We start from the raw sequence: 21,830 nt of genomic DNA, 5'->3' as shown, positions 1-21,830 counted from the left end.
TTTCGAGCCCATATCTCACATACTGACAGAGTCAAGACTGATGTGCGCATTCAGTAAAAAAAAAACAGATATTACACCAGGAGTAAGTTGATTTAAAAAAAAAAACACAAGCTTCCTTTTCACCATTTATTGTGGTATGACTGAACGTGACAAAAATCTATGATGGGTTAAATGTTTTCTGTGAGTCTTTGCCACAACAACTGTTGAAAAGGAGGCCACAAATGAATGGGTTATTCCCAGTTTGCTCCCACTTTGATGATAATTGCAATATAACCTCCAAACACGGTCAAGGCATTACATCTATGTCCACATACAGTATAATCTATGTAAAATTCAAATGGAACAGAGCTTTGGTGCTTGCAGAAATTTCCCAATCAGTCCTGTGTACAGTTACCAATTGCTGACACAATCCATGCCATGCAAGCATGATGCTACCAGGGACTTACTGGGCATTGGTTGAGTCCATACTGTACTCCTCTTGATACCTGGACGCAGCACACATGGACACAGACAGGCACAGATTAGGAGAGAGTGTGGTCGACAAAAACAGGAAAGGGAAGCAAAGTTTGAACAGCAAGACAAGGATGCCACTCAAGGTACCGCTGCAGTTCATTTGCATTCACTTGCATCTTGAGTCAGAATGCAACCATTTTATAACCTTGAGGGAGAATCTGAACACAGTTTGTGCAGCAAGTAGGTCCAAGATGGGATCCCATTCTATGTTAGCTATTTGATATACAGTACACTTGTTAAATCCATTCTAATTGTCTCAGGAAATTGCCTCAGATCCTGTATTTGAGCAGCTGCTTCTTACTGCACAGACGTGGCCTACCATTAAGACTTTTCCACCGAGGTTTCATGGTGTCACCTTCAAACTCCACATACAAGTAAGTATTGTATAAACAATTACAGTGGAAATTGACTGCATGCGATCTTGAAAGGAAATTAAAAAAAAAAATGTGTACAAAAAGGCAAAGACTATACATAATGTAAATATAAAACAATGCTTCAGTTGACTGAAGAACAGATGGGACACTTAATGCAAACCACGGGAGATCAGTGGACACACCCTCTTAGTCAGTCTCATTGGTTTCTATATTGAGATGACCAGGGAGAAAAGGGAAGTGTGTAACACTGAGGGACACTGACAGACAGGGAGACATGCTCAGATATTGATTTTAATGACTGACAACAACGGACAATTCAAATGGGCTAGGGGTCAAAGGTTAAACACACAGTTTGATTTGATGCCGAACAAGTTGACTTGTGCACACTATGGTGATGACTTCCTTTGGAAACCATCTTAACCACTGAGTGGTAGTATTTTATGTATTGTACAGTATGTACATCCAGTCTGTCACAGAGAATCAAACAGTGTGTCTTTTTTTCAAATTTCTTAAATTATGAACCGAGTTCCTGTGGCAGGTCAAGGGAATACAACGGGTAAAAAAGTTCCCTAATCCCCCAGAGAAATGTACAGAAAACATAAAATGAGATACACAAGAGGAATAGACAGCAGTGCTTTTATACCAACAGTTGTTTTGTTTACTATCCTCCAGAAAAAAAAATCTCATACCTTAATCTGTATTGAACAAATTCAGTCCTGACACAGTAAAAGTTATTGATTTTAATTTTAAACCAGTATCGTTGATAGTTCATTCAATTGCAAATATGACTCTTATCTTATTTAGAAACTGTGGTTGGTTGTTTTGGGATTTATTTTAACGTCATACTCAAGTTCAAAAATGTCAGTGCCTTCAAAAGGGTTTTATAATTAGTTGACATTAAATTTAGAACCAGCATTACTAACAAGAAACACACCATTCGTTCAGATTCAGATTAATTTCATGGCTGAACAGTAGATTGAACTTTTACTCTATTTTGATCCGACAATCCTGTATATACTGCATAAGCGAGACCATACACAATCATGTCCCAAATACACTTAGTGCATTGACTGTATAGTAGACGGTGACACAATTTTCATAACTTTGCCTCTGTACACCACCACAGTGGATGCAAAACTAAGCCATCATGATGTGATTGAAGAGTAAACTGCAGTAAAGACCTGGCAAAGCATCTGAAGGGAGGAAACTCAGCATTTGGTGATGTCCATGGGTTCCAGTCTTCACACAGTCATGGGCTGCAAAGGATTTTCATCCAAGTATTCAAATCAATCCTTATAATTATGTTGGTTAGTCCAATTACTTTTGAGCCACTGAAAATTAGCAACTATGTGTAAAAATAGCTGTAATTCCTAAACGGTTAATGCGGTATTTTTGTTAAACCCCTTGAATTAAAGCTAATAGTCTACACTTCAATCACATCTTGATGTCTTCGATTAAAATCCATTGTGGTTGCGTAGAGAGGACAAATTACGAACATTGTGTCAATATCCAAATACTTCTGGACCTAACTGTATATTATCCAGTAGCCCCATACATTTCTATTTGTTTGATTAATAAATAATTGCATTGTACTGTTTTGTAGCTCAAAGATATTACAGGGTACAGTGAGCCCCTCACCTTTCAACGTCAGGCAACATATTGCAAGACATGGAGGATATGCTGAAAAACGCTGGCAAACGGAATTATTAATTAGTATTTAGTATTATGTTTGTAGTTTTTTTATGCTGTTCTTGGAATTCAGAAATACATGTTGGTAAGTCTAGTGAGTAAGATGTCTTCAAGGTCCAATCCAAAGCACATCTAAAAATATCAACTGTAGCAAAAGTGGTTGGATAACAATATAATTTAGGTTGACATCTCTTTGAAGGTTGCAAAGGATCAAAGCCTGTCTGTTGCTCAAAAGTGTAAAGCAGAAAAGCTGAGGGAATCTGGGTAAAAAGCTCATTATTTGACAGTTCAGGCTGTATAGTTGAAAAGTTTATGACAAAACAAGGATCATCATCATCCCATTTATGCCTTTCAAAACGGACTAATGGAGTGTCCATTAAACCCAGGAAGTAGCTAGGTCACAAGAGAGGACCTATACCTTTCCAGTAATTAAACAAGAACCTTTTGCCATTTCAACAGCAGTGAACAGTCGATTATTACAGACCTCTGGAACCAATGAAATCCTCAGCTGTGGGATTCCACTACCGTCAAATGGCTTTTAGTGCAATTTTGGCAAAAGATTAACGTTCACATTGTGCACTCCGCTGTAACTTTCTACTAATGCTACCAGAAAAGTGAACACTCAACAATTATCACCTGAAGTTTGTCACTCACCAGGGGTTGTTGTCTGTAAGTGACCTGGAATGAACTGAAAATAATTCCTGTGACGTTTCAGTTATCAATCATATTGCATGGAAGAGTTTCACATCTTCTAAAAAAGACGGATTCGATTAAATATACACTTAATTTCATTTTATTTTAGACCTGTAGTAGTACTTATAAGAGGGAGATAAAATATACAAAAAAGATGGATTGCCAGGCATTTTGGAAAATCTCTAATAAAAGCAAAGTTGACTTGTTTTGACAGATATACAACAGACTGATGCCCTGTATTTGGCAGAGCAACACTTTACTTATTTTCCAGGTATTTGACTGATAATACTTAGTGTTAAAAAGACTACCACTGCGATTCACTAGGTGCCAACAGCCCCAGATAAAAGTTAGTTCACAAGTGAAATATAGCAATGATGAAATGATAAGTCTGCTTATCCGGGATACTGTACATAACAACATCAAGATCAGCTCCTCTGATGTGGTCTCACTGCCCATTCGGTGGCTATTTGACAACACTTTAATCAGCCATAAAGATGCTATCTGGCCACTAAGAGCTTAAGTGGTTTAGAGGCTAAGATAAACAGAGGCTGCCGCTGCCTCCATTACCTCACAAATAATATACTACAGCACTCTGACTGTCTCTTCCACTTTTTAAAACATAAACCAAAGAAATTCAAAATTCCTAATATTCATGCAGTTAGCATCATGATGCCCTCGAGGTCTCACTCCAAGCATGATACATACATCAAAGAAGAAAATTGATTCTCACCTCTCTAGCAGATCTGGAATCACAAGTATGATCCAAGCTACTGAGACAACTGCAAAAAAGACCAGCCCTTTCAAGATGTGCTTTCAATTACGTTCACAGAGAACAACCTCTAGCACTGACTGATATAAACTGGGAGGGCCTCACACACACACACACACACACACACACACACACACACACACACACACACACACACACACACACACGCACACACCATCTCTGCAACAATTTCAAGGACAAATGGGATTTGTAGTCTCCAGTCTGTTTACCTGCATCTGGAAGCTTATCAACATTTCCCCATTTTTCCCCATCTACCGCACATGTCACAGAACCAGCTCAAGTTCTCCCTGTCCAAAAATATGAGTACTTGGTTCTAGCACAGTAACTTAACACCTGGTTAAGAAGGAAATCTAACCGCAGCATACACATTATATACGAGGACAACAAGATGCTGCCCTGTAGCTTAATTATTCTGGCCATAAATTCCACGTTAAAGTACTGATCTGTACTTGTAGCTGGCACACACAATAACAGTAACAACTATATACTCTATCATACTATTCTCACAGAATGGCGAGACTGCCTGGCAAGTGTATTATGAAATCTTATAATAGTTCACCTCCCAGCAACAGTACCTCTGCATTGTGCTACATTACCGGTTTCACTGACTTTTAGTTTTGAAACAGACCTAATCAGGTTTTTAAATGACTACAAGCAACCTTTATAACTGAAAAGATGGAAAACATAATTGGAAAAATGTAGCTCATGATTTAAACAAAACATTGCTTTTTCACTCCGACTATTGGTATAAACGCTATAGAAAGTAATGGACTGCATCATCCATTATTTTCGTGTATCAGGATCATTCTGTGTTATTGCTTTTATTTATGTACTATAATGGCCCTGCAACAGATACTACTGAAACTGTATAACTGTCATCATATAAACATGCAATGTTTTGCTGAGACTATATCAGATAGTTGTTCATTCAACTTTACAGTACTATGGCAAAAATTGAGAATCAAGTTTTATTTATTTTTTTACTTCTCTGCATTGAACAGCTCACCTTTTTATGTGATTATTTTATCCATAAAGAATGTCTCAATAGAACCTCCATAAATGTTGTCATATCATGATATATATATGGACAGATGATGCTCTGAGAATGTGAAGGTAACTGATGGAGTTAGTGTGCAAAAGAGATTCATCAGAAAAATTATGGACTCAATGTTAACAGCACTCTAAAAAGAGCTTTCGACCAGGCATATCATCCAATTAGAATCCTGGCCTCCCTTCCCTTACATTCAGCTCAGTTTTCAAAAGGTCTGTGTTAGTGCTACTCTGCACTTTTGCATAGCCCAGATTGTGAGCTTTTTCTGGAGCACAGCTCAGATTCAGTTCAGTAGATATTGGGAGCTGTATGTAGTATGGACTATCTTGAGTTTGGCAGTTTTGTTTAAATGATCCCATGTTCTCACGTTCTTCAACCCTTCTTATTAATTCTCTGCTAACTGATGCTCTCTGATTAGGCCTATGCATCCACAAAAAGATCTTTTAAAAAAGGTTAATTTTGTTTAATCGCACTCATAGAAACCAGGGAACTTGTTGTCTTTGAAGATTCTCAGTCATAATTATCCAAGAACCGTTGAATCGAGGGCAGCTGAACTTGGATGAAGATAGGTGACGACGATTCACCTCTCAACCAAAAGGCTTCTTCAGTTCTGACTGACTGGCGGGGAGTCCCGGTTATGTAAACCTCTGTGGGGTCCTCCTCTGTTGGAAGAGGAGACACATGTCCTCCCTATCCAAAGTATGTGCATTGTTGTCCTCTAAGGAGTGTCCCTTATCCTTAAAGTATAGATAAACTGCTGAGTCTTGATTTGAGGAGTTGGCCCTCCTGTGCGTTTGCTCAAACAGAAAAGGAAATTGTAATGTTTGTAATTTCTATTCGAGGGGTGAGACTTAGCAATTGGTCAATTGGCCACACAGGACGAAACATACAACAGATGTTTGAAGAACCTGTCAGACTGGGAACTTATCCAACCAGAGAAAGATCAAGACCAAGTCAAAATATTAAACTTTGCCCTAACGCCACAGCATTTACCAATAGTTTACCTCATCAGAACAACAGAATCAGCCATAAGGAAAAACAACTTAACAGAAACGGAGGCAGAACAGGTCAGGTTGAAGATACCGGTGGCTCGTTTCAACGCAAAGACCCCCCATTCCAATCTCACCATCCAGGAAAGGTAGACTATGACATCACTGAGCAGGGACCAAAACATTACCATCCTTCCAGTGGATAATTGAAGATGCACGGTGGTCCTAAACATATATACACATATGAAACACTTGAGGTAAGATCCCACCAGTGGATACAAGAAAAAGGTATAGAATGTTTACGATAGCTACAGAAAGAGGAAACCATTAACTGAAAAATATCATTGCTTGTATACTGGAGAAGCCCGTGCATGTATGAGCTCCCCAAGATTTATGGAGAAGCATCACCCATTGTCGCCAAACTCTACATGGAAGAAGTAGAAAATAGAACCCTGAACCCCTTCAGAGGAACAGCACCGAGCCACTGGTTCAGATACATGCGGACGACACATGGGTCAAAATTAAAACCCAGGAAGTGAAAGCTTTCACAGAAACACATCAACTCACCCGTTTCTGTCTGAGAGTGCTTTTCAAACCCAGCGACACACTCAGACAGAAACTGGTCCATCCAAAAGACCGCACACCCAAGTACAAGAAAAGCAATCTAGTGTATGTAGTCCAATGCAGAGAGGAACGCATAGACTTATATATCCGTGAAACTAAACAACTGAACAAACGCATGGCTCAACAAAGGAGGGTCAACTCCTCAGGTCAAGACTCAGCAGTTTACCTACGCCTGTAGGATATGGGACACTCCTCCGAGGACAACAACATACATACTTTGAATAGGGAGGACAGGTGGTTCGAAAGACAAGGTGCCCTCAACATTTGGATTAAGATTTAACATATTATTCACAGTTAATTTCTCACCTTTGAATACATTTAAATTACATTATAAAGATGCAAAATATACTGCAGCCTTTGATGAGGATAACTGCACCACGGTGTCTGCAGTGGGATTAGTGCAGAGTAGAGGAAAAAGGGGGCATAAAAAAAAGATGAAAGTCAACTGTGGTACGCAGATGAATTCACAATTTGAATTAAAAAAAAAATAGTAAGATTTTTTAAGTGAAACGTATCTGGAGTCTCACCTTACTAAGAGGGAAAATATAAACAAACACAAAAATATTTAAGTTACCAATATCTGATATTCTGTGCTGACAACAAATACCTTTAAATTTGACTATTATTCTGCAGAGAAATTACAGAGATTCTGCCTGATTCTTCTGAAAAACCTACACTAATGCATTCATCTGCTTGATCTAGTGGCTAATTGATTAAAGCACATATCATGTTACCATTACAGCTTGGCTTCATATCCTGCCAAGGACCTTTATTGCATGATATCTCCCTCTTTGTCCCAGCTTTTCCCATTTCTAATCAATTTAACTGTCAACTGAAGGAAAAATGCAAGAGGAAAATATACAAATTATAAAAAGGTCAAAACATCAGTCAAACTGTGGACAACATGAACGGCCAATATCAAATTGCGTAGCTTTGATTTTGAGGAGGTTTTGCTTACTTCAAAACCCTCAAGAACAGAAAAGATAAAATGCATTCATGCTTTAGACTGACAGACATGTAAGCTCTGTAGGATGCTCAGTGTTGCTGAAACATCAGCAAATGGTATAAAGTCTATGCTGCATATCAGGTTATCTAAAGTTGTTTCTCTGTTGGCCTAAAAAAAAATCCCAAATCATCCTGTGTATTATACTGGTGTGGCCTTAATGAGACTACTGTACAGCTCTCACTGGGTTCTAAAATTGAGATTTTTTTTGCACACCAACAGGCCAAACCAAAAGCCCTTTCCAGGCAGTTTTTTCATGGAGAGGCAATGTGTTGACAAGAGACAGCCGAAAGAAATCTGCGTGAGTTTCTGTTTTTTGACCACATCCTGTGTTTAAAAGAGGGACAATCCCTCTGTTCCTGAAGATCTCCAATTCTCATTTAGTGTCTTTACTGCCCACAGTATTTAAATGTGATTACTATATAGATGATAATATCTATACAAACGAAGGGAATTCCCAGGTGCTGTAAATTATGCAGAAATAAAATGAATTCTTTATAGGCCTTGTCGTACGATGGGCCAGATTATTGATTCTCTCACTCCTCCTCCCTCCACATCCTCTTACTGGACACAAATCCCATGTTAATCACATTTCAGTGCCTCGAAAGGTCTTCTTGACAACATCCTGTCAACCTGCAGGGGAGTCTTTGCGGATCCCAGAAATAAAATATATCCAGTTTTGTAATTTCTGAAAGACAGTAATGTGACAGGAGGACAATCCCGGGAAAACATTTATTCATATCAGAACTTTTTCCCAAGAGTGGCAACCTAACCACACTAAACGGCTGACAGTGGTCCTTATCTGGTTGCCAAGGGCAACTGGCCCAATGTTGCATTAGGTTTTACAGCTTCAGCCATTTGCAGATATCGTTAATTAGCTCCCCATACAAATGGTCTGACACTGCAAATATATCCCACAGGCAATATTTTTCAATTTCTCGAAACTGGCAGTAAACATGACCAGTTGTCCGCCGTCAGCTGACTCACTGACTTTTGTAAGACTAAGACTTTGTTCGCCCTAACAGCTCTGCAGCCTTCACTACAACCACCTCAACTGTGAGCTGTGGACAGACCTTGCAGTTATGCCCTGTAACCATTCGGCTACTGGGGCACTCCTATTCTTGTTGGTTTGTGTTAGCCGTATTGACCAGGCGCCTCATTCATGTCAACCTTTAAACCTCTCTTGATCATCTCTGGTGACATCTATCATTATCAGTAGAATTTAGTGTTTTGTTATGCTCTCTATATACATTCTGCAAATCCATTTAAACATCCTACTAGTTGACTGCCGACAATAGCTAACAGGAACCGGATTGTTGTTGTCTAAAGCTCACACCGACATTCATCATTAGCGTTGAGATAAAAGTCAAAAGTCAGCAGTTGGGTGCAGCTACAACTCATTACCATCTTTACTTTAGTCATCAGCCTTTTTTGCCTCCTTGGCTGAACAACTACGCTATTTGTAATTCTTGTTAGTGTTGAGAAATTGCTGAGCAGATCGCTCTGAGCTATGCTGTCATTTCCCAACCAAGATCATCGTAATCAGTAACATCAGAAAGTTTAGCAGGATGAACAACATTTGAGAAGTGCCCCCTTTGCAAACTTAAAAAAAAAAAAAAGTGCTTGGGATAAAAACATCCTCACACTATTGCAACTGCAAAAGACCCCCCCCCCTTTTATGGAATACATGCGTTTAACTGTTTTTCCCATGCCACTTGCTGTGTTATCAAATGTGAAAATATATATATTTTTTTAAAATCATATGCTACAGCAAATGTTCCATGTTTCAGTGAGTACATTTGAATTTCTGATCACAAACATTCCCCAAATATGTCAATGACCTCAAATAAATATTAACAGGAGAAGTGTGTGCTTTAAATACTGAGGAACAGAACACACTGCACCACCAGCATGTTGGCTTTGCAGTGGTTTCTGAAACACTGCCAAACAAGCACACTCTCTGTTTTCAGCCAAACCAACCTCATATAACCGGCCGATAAGAGCGCCAATCTGCAGCTCTCAAGTTCTTTGGTCTCTCTCTCTCTCTCTCTCTCTCTCAAAAAAGTCCCCCTCAGTTGTTACAGGTTCAGCCCATTTAGCACAAACCACAATTTAATTTTTCTACCAAATGGTAGGAGAGTGCTCTCACAGAGGAGTTTACAAGCAGATTCTATAGAGCTGTGCAGACACGTGCTGAAATAAAACAACACACAGGTTTATCAAAATATTAAATAAATAAATAAAAGCATGTCACCATAATCTCCCGTGGTTTGCATTTTTTAATACAGTTATCAATCTGATTGTATCATATCAAAAACAACTTCACCTTTTGAATACAGTGGTGTTATAAGATTTTTAATACCCCATAAAAAAAAAAACACATCAAGATTCATAAAATTGTAATGGGATTGCAGCATCCACTGAATTATGTAATCACTATCCACTGCAGCCATTAAATGCATCCCAGTGACGCTGAGAGAAAAGGGACTTTTTTGCAGGAGCGTTTGCAAACGTTCAGCTGCAGCGTCTGACATGAAACCGACCCGACTCATAAACAGACGCACGGGCTGCGTTAACGTTAAAAACCCCAATGGGGCAAAAATATCGCTTCTTCCATCCGGTGCGTAACGATTATGTCACTCACACGACCAGAAATATCAGTGTACGGTTGATTAGATTTAATTGGTTGTGGAATATTGACCAAGGGGTAACTTTTGCGTGAGGAAAATTACCGCCACTTTGGCGCGGATGTGCAGCAGATACCTTTGGCCGGCATCGCTCCCGAAAGAGCCCGTGGTCCGGAGCGGGTTGGAAGCGTTGACCCAGGCGGGCTCTGGGGTTTTCTGCACCTCGGTCTTGACGTCCGGGTCGATCTCCGAGGGCGAGGGCGTCAGCTTTGCGCCCGCCATGGCTCCCTGCCTCCCGAGCGTTACCTCCCGCAGAGAGCGGCAAAATACGTCTCCTCCTCCCGCCGTCAGCACAGGCTCAGTCAGCGACCGACGCCGCCGCAAAAACCGCGTCCCAGTCTCACTGGTGCTGCACGAAGGCGGAGGGAGAGCGTCTCCCTCTCTGCCGCATCACGGGGTCCTGAGACTCACGGAGGGGAGCATCGGTTTGTCTCCTGGTGATGGGGCGCTCCTCCATCCCCGATGGAGGTGTGAGGTCCCCGTGCGTCTGCAAGATCCACGCGTCGTCACGATGTAACGTCAGCCGCTTGGCCAACCCGACGGGCTCCCCGACGGGTTACATAACTAAGGTGGTCAAACGTAACGATCCGCGATTCCCTCCGATCACGACAACGTGGCAATCATTCACCTTCGTCGTGTCCATCAGTGCATCGCCCGGTCGTCGTCCCTCGAAAGTGATTTCTGAAGATTCGGATGATAGTCGACCACAAATTCGGTTTTCATTCAAGCTTATTGATCTTAGTAATTGAAATGGGGATGAATGGGAGAAAGAAATCAAGCCAAAAATCAAACCGTCCTCACTATCAAGAGATCCTCATTATTCGGCTTCGGTCAGCTGTTGTTATCGTTGTGACCGCGGACACGAGGCAACGAACAACGAGAAACCACAGACAAATGAGCAGGTGGCCTAGACAAACACTGCGCGGCCTGATCCTGCTGGTTCGCATGGAAACAGATGACACACCCGGAGGACAACTTACATGAGACACACAGTTAATTTCAGAAAGTTATATATATATATATATAATATATATAATATATATATTATATATAATATAATATAATATAATCTGCTCACAACTGTATGACAACACAATGATAAAAACAAAAAAAGTGCTAAAACATGAAAAAAAAAAAAAACGGTAACAAGGACCTTTGAACACAGCAAATACAAAAACACTGATATAAAAATGTCGACTATTGACAGAAGAATTACACGTCACACCTAAAGCTGTCACTGTGTCCTTTTTCCACAGGAAAACGACAACGCTCAGATCACATCAGGTCTGAGGGAGGGAAGTGATCTCCCCTCCCTAATATGTGTATACGTCTATAGTTGTGTATGTGTGTATGTATGTGTAGCCAGAGGAGCCAAAGCCTCATTTAGGAATGCATTCAGGAAACACATAATACAAGCCACTTGATCCTGATTGTATTCCTGTAGAGGAGCTTAGTGGTGCCTAGTATAAAACAGACAGGTCTGATTGGCCTTATAATGTCAGTGTGTGCAGCTGTGGTATATAGTCTAAGCACAACATTGGTAATAATAGGTTAGGTGTATGTACTAAGTCAACTTCCTCTTTATAAATAATGATAGGGGTATTCTCCACCTCCACTCCAATCCTAATTGCCAAACATTATCCAGCAGTTAAAGCTGTAATGCATTTACGGAAATGTGCTGGTCAGTGATCATTGTGGCATTATTTAATCATGTGAACAGACAAATCTGCTTTGGAGGAGACTGCGCCTGTGTTCCGAGCGCCAGTGGGTGTGTGGCGCGGTTTTCAGTTGATTACGAGGAAATGGTCAAAGTCATGAAAAAAGAGAGAGAGAGAGAGAGAGAGAGAGAGAGAGAGAGAGAGAGAGAGAGAGAGAGAGAAAAGAATGGATTGAGAAAGAGAATCAAAATATGGGAGGGGGACGCAGATAAGTTCATCAGCGGCAGAAACAGGGGTAGGAGGACAGATTTGAGCATAGAGACGCTATGTGGTGAAGTAGAGAACTGCTAAGTGTGAGTCGTCTGTCAACAGCATTAGTGTAAAAACATGCTGTACAATAGAACAGGCATCAGCCGGTGCTGGCTTAATGTATTCTATATCTAATGACACGGATAGCATTACAGCCCCGGATTTTATCTCCTGTGAGGTCGTACTAATGGAGTATCCTCGAACGAGCTGCTCGCACCCTTTACATGCTTCAGGTGTATATCACAGACGCTGGTGGAACCTGGATCCCAACCAGAGGGAAAATACAATATATTATGCTTAAATGGAGCAAAAAATAGGCACAGAAAACCAAATCTACTATAGATGCCAGAGAGAGTTCCGAAATCATTGCAGCGTGATCAGCCCACTTAGTGGCTTCAGATTTCCAGCTGAATATTTACACACATTATATCAGACCCAAGCTGGATGTTGAGAGGGAAGCAAAATGCGAGGAACTAAACAAACAGCCTATTAGCTGAGTGCTGGCTAGGGCTGGTAAAGCATTCCACTCTGAAAATCCTTAGCACGTAAACTTGAACAAATTCCAGATTCTGCCAGATGAGTAACTTCCGGCCACTGAGACGAAAAAGAGCGGAGGGAAGGAAAATGAGTTTTGGGGACAGAGCTGATAAACTAACACCGCGCTGTATCGTGACAGCGGCAGTGACACTGCCGACAAATTTTAAAGTTGTTCACTCGCAGAAAAAGCCACAGGAGCGATAAGGGATTACTCAACAATGTGTTCCTGATGTGGGATTTAAAACAGTAAACAGAATTAACAAGATCTCTTACAGCTGCCATTCATGAAATGTGGATAGGTTTGATGTAGCTAACTACATAAAAAGTGACAGATTTCCTTATTAACGTGACTTTAAATTGTAAGCTACATTCTGCCTGTGAGAAGATACCGAAGGCGGCGATGGACCAGATAATTTAAGAAAGTGTCGGCGAGCAACCAGGCCTCTCTGAAGCGTCCAAAATCATTGGGTGCACTTCAGCTCCATGCTGCAGATAGGCATTGAGAGCCGTAATAATACTTCCTCTGTCAAAACAGATTAAGGCAGTGAGCTAGCACTGCTGTGGGCGAGCTGTCTGCCTGTGCACAACATAGCCAGAGAGGAGGAAGCAGTCTAGCCAATGCCACTGGCAGGCTTACACATACACATACACATACACATACACATACACATACACATACACTCAAGCACTGCATTCACAGGGTGACTTCTGCTCTCTGACTGCTGTTTTGCCAAAGGTTGTTATCATGCAAAAAAGGTTCAACTACCCACTTATTGGTCATAACCTTATGTTCTCTTTGAAAAACGAAGATGTCTGAGGGAATCTTCACTTGTGCAAAGCGAGTTTTCTGGTGTCAATTGTTCACCTGAAATAAAAAAAACAAAACAAAACAAAAAAACATCTAGTCTTGAAATGTCTTTGGAACCATTAATCATTTCTTTTAATCTCCTTTATGTGCCCTGAAAAAGATCAGAGTCCCTGTTGAAGTGTAAACAAATACTACTTTTGTGCAGCACTTACTCATACTCCATGCCTCCAGATAAACTGCTGAATATGATTTTTTGATTGTTTTTTTTTTTCCCCCCCTGAGATCCTACAATTTCCCTTTGAAACCTCTGAAAATACACAGGCATTTTTATTAGGCCACATTACTGACAAACAGGCCATGTTCAGCAGTTTCATGAATAAAACAACTGCTCCCAGCATGATGGTGTACCAATCAGCTCATGTATATAGATGTAAAATTGATATTAGTTTTTTTTTTTTTTTTTTTAAACTAGGGGAACAGCTGCAAAATTTCATAATTGATGGTAGCAGGAACGTTTCAGCTTCTTCAGTAATAACTCACAGTCTAGTCTGTATTGATCCTTGTATGGGGAACAGTTTGAATAATGGCCGCCTTACTTAATATCTCCCACAAGAGGTAGGACGGGGTAAGGTTTTCGTTCATAAATCAGGGATACTCCCTTGGAAGAAATTGTGTTTTTCTGCCACTACATCTTATCAAATGTCTCACAGTCTTTTATTGACGAGAACGTATATCAGGCTTACAAATTTCAGTGTTATTTTCTAACTGAAAGTCATAAGAAAATCATTAGTAATGTGTTTAGAGTCTTCATAGTGCCTTTCACTGAGAAAGCAGCCAAGTAAGCTCAAAAATGTATGTCACTTGTATGTAACACAGCCTTTAAGACCAGGAATACACAATAACATATTTCAGTAGACCTTTTCAAGTCCTTGTCACAACATTGATAATATAATCAATACGGTACACTATACATATCCCAGCTCTACCTATAAGAAACAGACAAGAGGGATAAGCCAACAACACTTGCAGCTGATTAGAGTTCAATGTACTACGCAAATTCTATATCAATGTCTTAAAATACCCTGACATGTACAAAAAGGCATATATAAACAACATTTAGAAATTAGGCATATTTTATTATTCATTGAAAACAAGAATGACAAAGACTGTATTGAAATGAACAGAGAGATAATTGCTAGAGAGTGTCTAAGTAAACAGACAGGTGAAATTAAAATCACTAGACTGGCAAGCAGTTGAATTATTTGAAAACGCTGCCTCTGGGCTCTTCACTAAAATAATGCTGCAAAGCCGTGATCAGTGAACCACAGCAGCTACACTGATTATGAAACATTTTCCCTGATTGTCTTGGCCAGGCGAAAATCACACGGGCAAATAGATACAGCACCACAAATCAAATCTTCTCGTAACTTTTACAACTACACAAATGCATGTAAGAGACATTAAAGAGTGATAATTCATTCGTGTTTAAGATTATCCTGATCAAAGGCTCAAATTGTGCAAACTGTTTACAAAACCAAGCACATATTTTATAATTCTAATGCAGCTTCAGTATTTAGGCCTCACATATTTGATTAAATTCTCTGAACTACCGGAAGTAATTGTGTTCTGTGATTCCCGAATAGTCCTCTATGTGATGTTATGTGTCTCACACAGACCCGCAACCCTGGAAACCGCTCTACGGTGCTCACAACCTCCTCCAAATGTCTCCATCATCACATCTGTTTATTAAAGTCTGACAAGCCAATTCCACCGACGCTAATTAAGTTGGCAAGACAGGGGGGGCTGAACAGCAAACGCACCACAGACTTCCTGGCACAGAGAAGCAGTGGCCCAGAAGAGAAACTAATTCTGAGGGAAATCTTATTCTTCTCTGAGCGATCCCCTCCCCTCCCCCTGGATAATTCTCGCTTTGCAGCCTACCTTTAATTGTCCGTCCCATTTAATCTATCCCTCTGAGAATGTGCGCTTAGCCACTGTAATGTTCCAAGTGATTTCATATGAAGACCAATAAAAGCCCTTTAGGAGAGCTACACCCATTTTTTTCAGCTTAAAGCACGTTGTTTCACTTTCACTGATTACTGTGTTAAGGGGAAATAAATCTGTGCAAAAAACTGCTGAAATAGAGCCCCGACCAAATTGAGCTTTTCAGGAATGCAATGCCTCGGCTCTCTCTCATTTTCACAGTTTACTTGTTCCAATTGCAGTTTCTAGTCACTGGCTGCACAAATCCTTTGAGAAACCTTTCCCCATAGAATGTGACAAAATAGACAGAATGTGTATGACATGTTTTGGGCCTCTGCTTCACTGTGACACAGAGTAATCCTGAAACTGACAGCACGCTAACGAAACACAGCCACCGTGGTGCTGATGAGAACAGGTCTAGCGGCCCTAAAGTCTCGCCCACCCAGTCTACTGATGGTGGTGACTAATGCCAACTATGGTCTGAATTGCAAGCCCTGGATGTTAAGCGGAACACTTGTCCTTTCAAGCACACAGGACTTTTAGGTGAGATGACGTTGGGAAACTTTACAGTCACAACTTGAGATGTGAAAGGTCTCATGGTGTCCAAGTTGTTTTTTCCTCCTTTAACTGAGACTAAATTAGGTTGAGGGGTTGCAGATTTAAAAAAAACAAAAAAAAACCCTGCTCCCTGTCCTGCTCTTTATTCTATTTGAGAAAAATTCCCACTCAAGAATCCCCAGCGTTACCCAAGATACGGTGACATTTGCCAAACTCACTGGTCAGTCCTCATCCTAAAAGACTTTTCTATAAAAGGTTAAAAAGTAAAAAGATACTTATTTCAAGTATATGATAGAACAAAAAGATTTTCTTCCTCATGCACATAATTCTAGGACTAACTAGCTCTATGCTGCAATGTAAGAGCAATACTCATTCTTCATTTATCATTACATGGATAATCCGCTGGTGAGGATGCTGACTTTTTGCCTGGGACATGGAGCTTATTTAAGTGCATATTTAAGACTAATTTAACAAGAACTGTTGTTTTAAAACAAGTCAACTGTAGACAGCATTTTCAACCAAGCCATGGAGCTAAGATCTGCCAGCAAAATTATCAGTTGTCGCTATCAACAACTTGTAATATGTAACAGTTGTAACATATACAACTGTATATGTTAGTCTTGTTGCCGCTCTCTGTTTATACAGGTATCAGATAAATAAGAATTGCCGTTCTAAATCTAAAATCAGCAGGAATTTGGAATTGAGCCTGCAGAGTGAACTCAGTCTGAATGCTCTCAGGCTATTTGTCCTCCATGACTTACTGGACCTAATTATCCTCATAATCATCTTCAGATCAGTGTCATCTGCCTCCTCTCTCTCTCTCTCTCTGATCCTTTCTCCTCCTTCTTCTGTCCTATCTGTCATCTGTTCCCTCTTCCTCTTTCCCTTCCTCCCTCCCTCTGGGTTTTTTGTGTGCCTTCTGCTCCTCACCTCCCTCTTTGTCTTTGTTCTCCATCTCACCATCAGCCCTTTGGTTCTGCAATATCTATCTAGACAGAAAAAAAAAAAAAATCTATGAGGCCTCCCAGAGATGCAACCTCTCTCCTCATATGAAAACATGACATTTTTGACCAGCTGTATACTGTCAGGGGAACCCTGTAGCCTTGGAAAATTCAACAACAACTTGGGTTTATGAAATATATCAGTATCAATCTAGATAAAATCAGAAATATATGATTGTACCAAGCTGTCATATCAGACATTAAAAGTTTTTATTTTTATTTTAGCAGAAAGATGACTGAATGATTCATTTCTGACATTAGCTCTTGCTCGACAACAGAACATGCCTCAGTGCCGGGTCACCATTCCAAGTGCCAGTATTTGACTCACATGGAGGTGTTAAGAGTTGATTTAGTGACCAATTAACGCTGCTCACTCTGTTGACATTACTACCATCAGCGTCCTGCTTTGATTAGAGGAGAAAAGAAAAAAAAGAGAAAAACCCCAACAAACAAGATTAGACATGCGGAGGAAAGAAAGATGGAACCAATTTTCTCCCTGCTGCTCTGTCCGTTTTCAACCCTGTCGGCATGTATTAAAGCGTTTGGTGTCTTGTTTCTATTTCTGATGTTACCCCCGCTGGCTGACAGACTGCAAAACAAACCCACATGCACACACTCGGATGCATAATCAGACAGTCACAGGTGCACACACACACACACACACACACACACGCACACACACGCACACACACAGGTGCATCCATTCAGAGCACACACAAACGAACATCTGCGCAGACAATAGTCTCTCACTCTCACACACACACACACACACACACACACACAGGTGCAGCCATTCAGAGCACACACAAACGAACATCTGCGCAGACAATAGTCTCTCACTCTCACACACACACACACAGCTTGTCAGACCCATGACTTCAGCATGATTGCACCTCTCCAGCACCCACGCAGTCAAGCCGTCATTACTCTGACATCCAACTCTGGATATAATGACAGCCCAGGAGGAATTTTGCGAGATGATTATCACAGAAGGACATAAAAAAAGAAACTTCATTGGTCTCCACAAAGTTATGTGTATTTTTCTGTCTTTTCTCTAAACTTTGCTTCTTTCTTGTGAAATACGAGTTTTAAGTTTTTTGGCCTCTCTTAAAATGGAAACCAAAAAGTGAACATTACCCTTCAAATTTCCTCTTTACAACTTGCAATCTGTGATGAGAGGCTGCCTCAAGCAAAAAACTTTTGAAAAGCTCTGAATCAGACCGTTTTGGGCGATGCTGCAAATCAATGAGCAAGATCGCTTTCTGCAGATATGGGATTTGTGTGTGATTTTTTGAATTAATTTCATTAAGTACTTTGATTTTTCAAGTATCTCATTTGCTAGATTAAACAACCAGACAGGAATGTCCTAATCTATCAACAGCTTCTCAATTCTTTTCAAATTCAGGTTATCACAATATTGCAATTTCCTAAATATACATATACCACCGCACTCCCTTTTGATAGCGAAAACAAACAGGTGTCATTAGATTGGCTGCCATAAACACACTTTTTTTGCAGAGCTACTTCCTGATTACAATTTGACATTCTGTAATTAACATGTTTGTGCTCATTTGAGTTTTTCAATGTGGTGGACAGTAGTAATGACATTTCTAGAGCGCAAAAAAGGTTATTTTAAATCTTAATTTCATTTTGATAACCAGGTAAAACTGTATTTGTAACAATGCTATTACGTTTGGTGAGTTATCACTGCCTGAGTCCTTCACTTAAACCCAATGCCTTTTACTCTCATAGCCCAATATGACAGATGCAAGGAAATAGATGCATAAGGCCACCAGGGCAGGGGGAATCCGGCTCTCCCTTTAGGGGTTAATTTATTTTGAGGCTTTACACTCGACAAAGCATTAGCACAGGAAATAATTAAACATCACAAACCATGAGCAGGCAGAAGATCATCAACCACGAAATAGAGCCTCCCCAAAGCCCAGGGACATCATCTGCTTCCATTTCCACTCCAGAGCTCAGAAAACCAGCAATTACTGTACACTGGTGTATGACACTATTAGTAATGGTGTTTTCTTCTTTTGCGTCTTTATTCATTTCCTAATACACATTTTGCTCAGAGATGTGTCTGAAAAGCTGCCGTTTACAGCTGTTATTTGTTTTGAAAAAAAAACAAACAAAAAAAACAAACAAAACAAAATAACAGAAAGGCTACTGTGTTTCACATGGCAGGATCTGTGATTTATATTCTCTGTGACAAGACATATCATGAGCATACACACAGACATATTTGGATGCAAACACACACAGACAAGTTTAGGCATACATGTGTTGGTAGCCCAGCAACAAGCCCTAATTACCCTTAGCAATTGAATAGTGATCAGAAAAACAGTTCACAGGGGAGCTACTGGATGAAACATGCATACAAACACACACAACCACACACTTACACTCAAATAAGAATACACATGCAAACAAAAAATAAATAAAGAAATAAGAATAAAATCAAGCAACCTGACTGCCGTAATTCAGTGTCTCAAGGTCTTCATGACACAGAATACATGTGATAGTCTATGGAAAGATAAACCTAATGCCTGCATGTTGACTGCATTTCCATGTAATTTATATGTAGTGTAATCTTTACCATGAACAAGTGTTACTTTATTTGTCTTTGGCTCAAACCATTTGTTATCCTTTATGTCAACAGTACTGACAATACTGGCATGTGGCTAAAAAAAAACAAAAAAAAACAAAGACAAAGACATAAGCATGTGTAGTTGAATACCGAGATATCACTGCATCCCTGTTTGGAGGGAAATGGTCAACTACTGGGCCACTGCTGTAAATGTTATATGTAGACAAAAGGCTTTGCATCGATATAAAAGAAACTGACGGCAATTTACTGCAGGGAGCCTAAGGGGGGGGGGTGACCAGAAAAAAAAAAAAAAAAAAAAAAAAAGAGTATGGTGGCGAACAGAATGTCATATTTACTTTCATATACAATTATATTCGATTTCCATTCATACAAGATGGCTGGGTCAATGAGCTAATCACAAAACACAAAAGACTTCCACAGAAGGTTATCGACTCTTTGCTGAAAAATGCTGCTGACAATCAACAGCCTGGAGTTGAGCGATAACATACACAATGTGCTGTCTGTTGACAAGTCAATACAGTGAGGACTCTATGGGAGGCAGGGGTTCAGTTTTGGATATCTCAAAACCTCAGAAAATCAAACTGCGACTACAGCATCTGCTTGGCAAGATATAACTAGGGGTAATTTCCCTTTTTTTTTTTTTTTGAATGAAATGACCCTTCCAGTTGAGCCAAGACCACTTCCTTTCCTTTATCCGGTTTCGTAAAAGAGAACCTTGCTAACCTCGCTCCATAAGGCAACAATCTTTGCCTGGTTATAAGTCAACAGCGTCTGATATGCCAACCACCCTCAGGCTATAGGCAGCTGCCGAAATGAATGGACTAGAACAGTTTACAGCACAGTCTTAAGAAGATCCTTTAACAAACATATGTGAACTGGAGCTGGCAGTGTGATACAGTACAAGTAAAGAGTCTCATGTTACTTTAAATCAAAGATACCGACAAAGCAACAGGAAGGCTATACAGCAGTACTCTCCATGCGCTCTAGTAAATCACTGCTGCTTGCTGCTGCTGCTGCTGCTGCTGCTGATCCTTCAGTGAGATGGCATCACTTCAGCACCATGGAGAGCTCCACTGTACTCGGCTGTGGATGATGCTCGGCTAATTCTTCCCGTCTTGGGCAGCAAACAGCATCTGTTGGTCTGCCTGTCCAACCGCAGCAGTAATTGAACTCTTTGGAGACTCCCGAACACTTTAGCACTCTAGTGACTGTAACACCAGCCAAGGCGCAAGGGAGGGGCTGTTTCACGTTGAGTTCAGAGCAAGAGGAAAACGCAATCTCAAATCTACTTTTATTAAATTATCAAGACCACATCAACAATACTTGTGATGTACTTTGCATTACTAATTACCTATCCACTTACACATCAATCCAACAGCTAAACACAAGTCCCGCCACAATCTCTAGGGGGTTGTTGTGAGAAGTTACTGTTGGAAATGTAGGAAAACAAGGAAGCTTGGAGAAAAGCATTGTCATCTACAACACTGAACATAAATGTAACTCCTGGAATGTGTGGACCATCATTAACCATTAACAACAGTGTTTCAAATATCTAGGGAGATTTTAAACATATAGTAGATGTATGTATGCATACATACACACAAACAGAAAGGCCCCTCCAGGAAAATCCACCGACAGCCTCTCATATTATAAAAACTGTACAGTAACAGTGTTTTTCATGCTACCTGTCATCATTCTGAAATGTCTGGTCCCCCAGCAGCAAGTCCCTGAAGCGGTAGCGAGGTGGAAGTGGAGGCACCTCTGAATCCACGTCCGCCATCTTGAGAGCTGAGATGTCCAGAATAACACCAGAGTTGCTGCTGTTGTTCCTCTGCAGGGTCTCAGTAGAGGCCCTGAAGGATGAGAGGAAGAGCAGAACCTGCACATCAGAGTTCCAGCTTTTGCACTGCTTTGCTATGAGGGCCTGTTACATTACAATGGTCATA

General features: G+C 40.4%; 1 protein-coding gene across 1 annotated transcript in view; it reads right to left on the bottom strand.

Moving 5' to 3' along the window:
* kcnt1b (potassium sodium-activated channel subfamily T member 1b) overlaps positions 1-21,830 on the bottom strand; it is a 64,207-nt gene that overhangs the window by 38,125 nt on the left and 4,252 nt on the right. Inside the window, exon 3 of the mRNA XM_040154113.1 lies at positions 21,570-21,737. Coding sequence (XP_040010047.1) covers positions 21,570-21,737 — 168 coding nt within the window. The remainder of the gene's footprint in view (positions 1-21,569; positions 21,738-21,830) is intronic.

Source organism: Xiphias gladius, chromosome 19, assembly GCF_016859285.1.
Source record: "Xiphias gladius isolate SHS-SW01 ecotype Sanya breed wild chromosome 19, ASM1685928v1, whole genome shotgun sequence".
NCBI lineage: Eukaryota > Metazoa > Chordata > Actinopteri > Istiophoriformes > Xiphiidae > Xiphias > Xiphias gladius.
The sequence above is the reverse complement of the archived record's forward strand: the minus strand, read 5'-3'. Positions and strand labels throughout refer to the sequence as shown.